The sequence below is a fragment of the Nicotiana tabacum genome, unplaced genomic scaffold, assembly GCF_000715075.1.
Source record: "Nicotiana tabacum cultivar K326 unplaced genomic scaffold, ASM71507v2 Un00002, whole genome shotgun sequence".
Lineage (NCBI taxonomy): Eukaryota > Viridiplantae > Streptophyta > Magnoliopsida > Solanales > Solanaceae > Nicotiana > Nicotiana tabacum.
Window position 1 is genome coordinate 909,866 of NW_027438240.1, and position 8,258 is coordinate 918,123.

Genomic DNA, 8,258 nt, shown 5'->3' on the forward strand with positions numbered 1-8,258 from the left:
GGTGTAGTATAGGTACAACCACCTCAGTAAGTAATAATAATAAATAAAGAACTGAAAGTAGTGACGAGCTTCACAACTAAGTCCAATTACAGTAATTTCCAACATAGAAAGTAGGCATGCTTGCAAGTTTAGCAATTAAGGCCCCAACAACAATTTCATATCAAGTTCAACTAACACAGGAGATAATATCTCTCAGAAATTTACAACACAGTGATATATGACAACTGTAGTACAATAAGAATGAAATCAAATGCGTCATCTCAAGACCACAATCACTTAACTCTCCCAATTACTCAGCACTCAACACTCGCGCTCAGTATGTACCTGTGCTCACTGGGGGTGTACAGTCTCCGGAGGTGCTCCTTCAGCCCAAGCGCTATAATTCGCACGGACAACTCACGTGATGCACGGATAACTCACATGCCATAATATAGTATCTGGATCCACACGGACAACTCACGTACTGCACGAACAACTCATGTGCTCTAGTATAATAAATGGATCCGCACGAACAACTCACGTGCTGCACGGACAACTCACGTGCTTCACGGACAACTCACGTGATGCACGGACAACTCACGTGATATAATATAATATCTAACAATCAGGCCCTCGGCCTCACTCAGTCATAAATCTCTCCAGTCTCTTGGGCTCTCAATAATCATGAAACTCAACCCCAACAGAAATGATATCATGTGTCAACAAGGAACAACAGAGACTGAGATAAATAAACAAGTAAACTGTGACTAAGTACAAAATAACAATTTAACAGATAATTCAACATGTGCACGATCTCTATGGTCCCTACACTGCCAGCACATAATCTAAACATGATTTGTGATTCAATTTCTCTACTTCATGGAGAATGTACCTATAACAACAGATTATTCAACTACAGTGTTCCATGGAATTTGACCAAGTCACAATTCCTACGGTGCATGCCCACACACCCGTCACCTCAAAATCGATCACATAATACATAATCTGGGTTTTAATACCCTCAGAACCAGATTTAGAACTGTTACTTACCTCAAACCGTGTAATTCTTTATTATGAAATGCCTTTTCCTCGCAAATAGGCCTCCAAACATCTCTAATTTAACCACAATTAATTCAATTCAGTCAATAAAAATTATAGGAATTAATTCCATACGAAAATACAAATTTTCCATAAAAAATTGAATTTTTCACCCAAAAATCGCCCGTGTGACCCACATCTCAGAACCCGATAAAAGTTATAAAATCCGAAAGTCCATTCAACCACGAATCTAACCATACCAAATTTACTCCAATCCTATATCAAAATCCCTTTCAAAACCTCAAAAATCTAGCCTAAGAACTTTTCTTCATTTTCCCAAATTTTCACCCCAAATCTCAAATTAAATGGTGGAATCAAAGGCATAATCATGGAAATTAACCAAGACTAGATAGGAATCACCTACCCCAAACACCCACGCAAGCATATCTCCAAAAATCGCCTTCTACTGAGCTCCCAATTCGTTTTTGTGTTATGAACTCAAAACTCTCGTTTTGGATCTTTTAATTCTGGCTAGATATGCCTTCATCGCGAACGAAACCTCATCCTCGCGTTCGTTTAGAACAATCTGACCGCCCCTCAAATTAACCCTTTGCAAACGCGTCCCAAGCCTCGCGAATGCGAAGCTTCACTGACCCCTCTCTTCGCGAACAGGAAGCTTCGCTGACCCCTCACTTTGCGAACGTGAAGGCCAAATGCACAGGGTCCCCAGTTGCCTCCTCTCTTCTTCGCGAACGCGTCACCCTTCTCGCATTCGCGATGCGTTCACTGTCCAAACCTTTGCGAACGCGGGCCCCTCTTCGCAAATGCGAAGAATAATTTCTCATCCACCTCTAGGTACACTTCGCGAATGCGAGACCCTCCTCGTGAACGCATAAGAGGAAACCAGAAAAATACACCAGCAGTCTTCAACCACCAAGCCAAGTCCAAAAATGATTCGTCACGCATCCGAAACTTACCCGAGGCCCCCTGGACCTCAACCAAACATACCATCAAGTCACATAACATCATACAAACTTAGTCGAACCCTCAAATCACCTCAGACAAAGCTAAAACCACGAATCATACCCCAATTCAAGCCTAATGAAACTAAGAACTTTCAACTTCTACTTTCAACGCCGAAACCTATCAAATCAAGTACGATTGACCTCAAATTTTGCACACAAGTCATAAATGATATAACAGACCTATTCCAATTTTCAGAATTGGATTCTGACCCCGATATCAAAAAGTCAACTCCCCTGTCAAACTTCCTAAAAATTCAACATTCGCCATTTCAAGCCTAATTCCACTACGGACCTCCAAATCACAAATCCGGACACGCTCCTAAGTACAAAATCACCCAACAGAGCTAACGAAACCATCAAAATTTAAATCTAAGGTCGTTTACACATAAGTCAACATCCAGTCAACTTTTCCAACTCAATTTTTAATTATGGGACTAACTTGTATGCAGGCGTTAGACCTGGCGAGGCCAGGCAAAGGCCAGGGCGAGGTTCAGTCCGAGTTTTGAAGATTTATTTCGTCTACTATTTTGACTGGGACTTGACCTACACGTTTAGGTCTTTTCCTACACATATAAATAGACCTAAAAACGCCACTTTGAGAGGTATATTTTAGCGACCGGAGGCAAGAACATCACGTGGACAACTTTTGGAGGAGAAAATCATAGAGTTCTTCATCCCTTTATCTTTTCTTTGTAATTTGTTTATGCAAAATACTTGGAAAATTGTTACTACGAACATGAGTGGCTAAGCACTCTACATTCTAGGGTTATGGTTTACATGATTATTAACGTTTATTAATTACATCTTTGTTAATTCAGATTATCTTCTTATGGTTGTTTCTTTAATTCTAGTTTTCACTTGTGAATTATTGTAGTTACCAATTCACCCTACTATCTATGCTATGCTTGGGAAAGCCGTGTATAGATTAGAGTAGAATCAGAGAGAGCTTGTTTCTGAACCCGTGGCTCGGAGGAAGATTTCGCGGTTAGGATAGGAATATACCTAATAGTCTTGCTTAATTAAATATAGTATTATATTCATTCATGATAGACTCAATACCATAGGAATATATGATTGATATATTATGGGCAGACGAGTAGTATTGTGGGAACATGCTATTTATATAAACGATCTGGTCAACTAGCAATCATAGATAATTTGGATTAACAGGTGTAATTACGAACTCAATAGGATTGATAAACCGACCACAACCCTGGAATCTATATCTCCCTTGGTTACGTGTTTGAATTTCGTAAAAGTAGTTGTAACAGAAAAGTTAAACTTTTGATCATCTTGGACAGTAAGTTGATTTTAGTTTGCTTAGTTAACTGTTAATCTAACATCTGATTTTTGAGTCATTTTATTACTTGACGGCCATATATACTTGCGTGTACTTGGGGAACCAACAAGTTTTTGGCGCCATTGCCGGGGAAGCTAGCCTTTGGCTTGTAGCGCCAGCCTAATGCCCGGTTAAGTTGGCCTTTGCCTAGCCTCGTCAGGTCTAACACCTGCATACAAGCCTGGCGTCGCCAGCTTTCTCCTTTTCACTGTTCTCGAGCACACTTTCAACGTTTAAGTATCCCTTTTGCTCTACTTTCATCTCCAATTCACTTACACATAAAATAAATTCCTGGGTTATGGTCGGTTTATCAATCCTATTGAGTTCGTAATTACACCTGTTAATCCAAATTATCTATGATTGCTAGTTGACCGGATCATTTATATAAATAGCATGTTCCCACAATACTATCCGTCTATCCATAATATATCAACCCTATATTCCTATGGTCTTGAATCTATCATGAATGAATATAATACGGTATTCAACTAAGCAAGACTGTTAGGTATATTCCTATCCTAACCGCGAAATATTTCCCCGAGCCACGGGTTCAGAAACAAGCTCTCTCCAATTCTACTCTAATCTAAGCACGACTTTTCCAATCATAACATAGATAGTAAATAGAACTCAACTGCTGGCCAAACTATTAAGCAATTATGCACAGAATTAGAGAAACAACCAAAGATGATAACTCGAATTAACGGTATTATAATTAATAAACTTCAATATTCATGACAACCACAACCCTAGAACGTGAAGTTTAGCTCCACATAGACATCGTAGCAAAACAACAAATCATCAAAAAAAGTAAAGATTACTAAGTTTGATGGAAGAAAGATGAAATCTGATAAATTCCGGCCTCCACGGCAGCTCCGTGCTCTCCCTTCGTCTAAAGTCTCTCCAAATCGGTCTCTTTTCTCGCTAAAAATGGTGTTTAATGATTATTTATATGTGTAGGAAAAAACCTAGACAAAACAACCAAGTCCAAAACCAAAAATAAGACAAAACAAGCTCGAAACTAGATTATTGATTGTTTAGTTAAGTTAAGCTTTTATTCGTTATTTGTTCAAGTTTTAATTTTTAGTTTGCTTTATTTGTGATAACGCAGGATCTTCTCTTGAATGCAGAGGAGTAGAAGCGCAAACAATCTCCTTCCTCTTTATCCTGAAATCGAACGAACACTTCATAGAGTGAGGAGGGAAGTTGAAGCTAGAACTAGAATTGAAAGAGCGTTTGACATCGTAGTTCAACCACAACCAGTAGAGATGGCAGGTAATGGAGCGCGTCCGGTGATAGAAGCTGCAAGGCCCAATCTGGCTCTTATGACTCAGGCGATTGTGAAGCCTGATATCACGGGTCACTTTGAACTCAAACAGTATATGGTACAGCTGATTCAGTCCACAAGGCAATATGTGGGTCTATCTCATGAAGACCCACAGAGGCACATTCAGAACTTCCTGGAAATTACAGACACTTACAATTATCCAAACGTTTTCAAGGACTATGTCAGGCTGACATTGTTTCCCTTTTCACTGCTGGGGGAAGCTAAGGAATGGTTACAAAAAGAGTCCACGAACTCAATCCACAATTGGGATGATCTAGCAAGGAAATTCTTAATCAAGTTTTTTCCCACGAAGAAGACAAAGTCGCTGAGGAGCCAGATTCTTGGGTTTCAACAACGAGATGGTGAGACTCTTCAACAAGCTTGGGAAAGATACAAGAAGCTACTCAGAGACTGCCCACACCATTGTCGGACTGATGAGGTGTTGGGTCACACTTTCGTTGATGGTTTGGACGAGGCATCAAAGATGAATCTTGACTCAGCATGTGGGGGTAGTTGCATGGCAAGACCGTATAGTGAGATCCAGATCCTGCTAAACAATTTCACTGCTAATGATAATAATTGGCAAGTAGATGGGGAACCACTAAGAGCACTTAAACAAAAGACAGCAGGTGTGCTCGAGCTTGATGATTTCTCAGCCATGTGGGCATATATAGCGGGATTAGCAGATCAGATGAATAAGATGACAATGCACCAAGCACAACATATGCAACATGTGCAACAGATGTCTACTTACTGCGAGTTATGTGGTAAAGGTCACACAAGTGACATATGTCCTATGAATCCTGAATCCATCTACTACGTGGGGCAACAAGCTAGAGGGCCGATGAATTAAAATGCTCAATATGGTAACACATATAATCCGAACTGGAGGAATCATCCTAACTTCTCTTGGGGTGGAAATCAGAATATCAGGCCTCAGGCAAATTACAATCATCCACCTCAACCCCCACAACAAGAAGAGGAGGGTTTGACTGACATGATGAAAAAGCTCTTGATAGAGAATAAGCAATTGCGCATAGAATTCAAATATCTAGAGAGGCAGTTTGGGCAAATGGCTAACAATCAGAATACTAGACCCGCTGGAGCTCTTCCAAGTGATACAAAGAGAAATCCTCAAGTCAATGCAGTGACGTTGAGAAATGGGAGAGAGTTGGTAGAAGTGCCTAAGAAGAAAAATGAGCAATCTGGGCTCGAAGAAGAAAGAGTGCCAAAACCTGTAGAGGTAGATGTGAGAAATAAAATAGAGCTTGAGCAGAAATCAGAGAGGGCGCCACCCCCTTTTCCTCAAAGATTGAGAAAGAAGAATGATGACCACGTGTTTCACAAATTCCTAGATATGCTAAAGCAGATACATTTGAACATCCCTTTGGTGGACATGCTCCGTAAGGTCCCAAAATATGCAAAATATATTAAGGACATAGTGGCAAATAAAAGGAGGTTAACTGAGTTTGAGACCGTATCACTTACTGAGGAGTGCACTTCCAGGATTCAACATAAGCTTCCACAAAAGCTTAAGGATCCGGGTAGTTTTACCATCCCCGTAAGGATTGGTGAATTTGACGTGGGTAGAGCCTTGTGTGATTTGGGTGCAAGTATTAATCTGATACCGTTGTCAGTGTTCAAACAATTGGGGTTAGGAGCTCTGAGACCCACCACAGTGATGCTACAGTTAGCTGATAGATCTTATGTTTATCCTGAGGGGGTAATTGAGGATGTACTGCTGCAGATTGGGAAGTTTATTTTTCCTGCAGATTTTATCATCCTAGATTACATGGATGATGAGTTAGTTCCTATCATCTTGGGATGACCTATTTTGGCCATAGGAGATGCAATTATCAAAGTCCAAGAAGGTAAGATGATCCTGAGAGTGGATAATGAAAAAGCAGTCTTCAATGTATATTGAGCCATTCAATTGCCTCGTCATTACGAGGACCTGGCCATGATTTCGGTGGTGGAGATAAATGAACTAGCCATAGAGCCTAGGGCGTTTAAAGAAGATGCACTAGAAAAGGCATTGACATTGTTCAATCACTTGGAACTTGAAGAAGAGGTTGAGGAGATGTTGCACATTCTGGATGCATCGTGTGAATACATAAGAGAAAGAACCCAATTTGAGCCTCTGGATAGGCCAATCGGCCCGCCTCCTAAACCTTCAGTTGAGGAGGCTCCAAAATTGGAACTTAAACCCTTACCATCTCATCTTCATTATGCATATTTAGGAAATTCTAACACTTTACCTGTGATTATTTCTTCTCATTTGTATGAATTGCAGGAAGAAAAGCTCTTAAGGGTGCTGAGGGAGCACAAACATGTCATTGGTTGGACGGTGTCCGACATAAAAGGTATTAGCCCTGCATTCTGCATGCACAAAATACTCATGGAGGAGGGACACAAGCCTAGTGTGGAGCATCAACGCCGCTTCAATCCAATCATGAAAGAGGTGATAAGAAAAGAAGTAATTAAGTGGCTTAATGTAGGTACAGTATTTCCTATCTCCGATAACAAGTGGGTAAGCCCTGTTCAATGTGTACCTAAAAAGGGGGTATGACTGTTGTAGTAAATGAACAAAATGAATTAGTCCCAACTAGGATTGGGACTGGTTGGAGAATATGCATAGACTATAGGAAGTTGAATAATGCTACACGAAAAGATCACTTCCCTCTCCCCTTCATTGATCAAATGCTTGACAGGTTAGCAGGACAGGAATATTATTGTTTCCTTGATGGCTATTCGGGGTATAATCAGATTGTTATTGCCCCAGAAGATCAGGAAAATACCACCTTTACATGACCTTATGGCACTTATGCATTTAAGAAAATGCCATTCGGGTTGTGTAATGCACCTGCGACTTTTCAAAGGTATATGATGGATATTTTCACCGATATGGTGGAACAGTTTGTGGAGGTTTTTATGGATGATTTTTTTGTGTTTGGTTCGTCTTTTGATGAATGCTTAACCAATCTTGCTAAAGTGCTTGCCAGGTGCGAGGAGACTAATCTGATACTGAATTGGGAAAAGTGCCATTTTATGGTACGTGAAGGTATAGTGCTGGGACACAAGGTGTCCAAAGATGGACTGGAAGTTGACAAGGCTAAGGTGGAAGCAATTGAAAAGTTTCCACCACCGATTTCAGTAAAAGGAGTTAGGAGTTTTCTGGGACATGCAGGTTTTTATCGCCGATTTATAAAGGATTTCTCAAAAATTTCCTCTCTTTTGTGCAGGTTGTTAGAGAAGGATGTTTCATTCAAGTTTGACGATACTTGTCTGAAAGCATTCGAGGAGCTGAAGAAAAAGTTAGTGAGTGCACTAATCATAGTGGCTCATGACTGGAACGAGCCATTTGAGCTGATGTGTGATGCCAGTGATGGTGCAATTGGGGACGTATTGGGCCAGATGAGGAGCAAAATATTTCACTCCATTTACTACGCAAGCAATATTCTCACTCCCGCTCAAATAAATTATACTGTGATAGAAAAGAACTTGCTTGCTGTAGTGTGGGCGTTTGATAAATTTCGGGCCTATTTGGTTGGCA

At 40.4% G+C, this 8,258-nt stretch overlaps 1 protein-coding gene across 1 annotated transcript; it reads left to right on the forward strand.

Annotated features, from left to right (window-relative positions):
• Positions 1 to 5,702: 5,702 nt before the first annotated feature.
• Positions 5,703 to 6,533, forward strand: LOC142178839 (uncharacterized). The gene has a single exon (XM_075248590.1). The coding sequence runs from the start codon at positions 5,703 to 5,705 to the stop codon at positions 6,531 to 6,533; it is 831 nt and encodes a 276-aa protein (XP_075104691.1).
• The last annotated feature ends 1,725 nt before the right edge of the window (positions 6,534 to 8,258 follow it).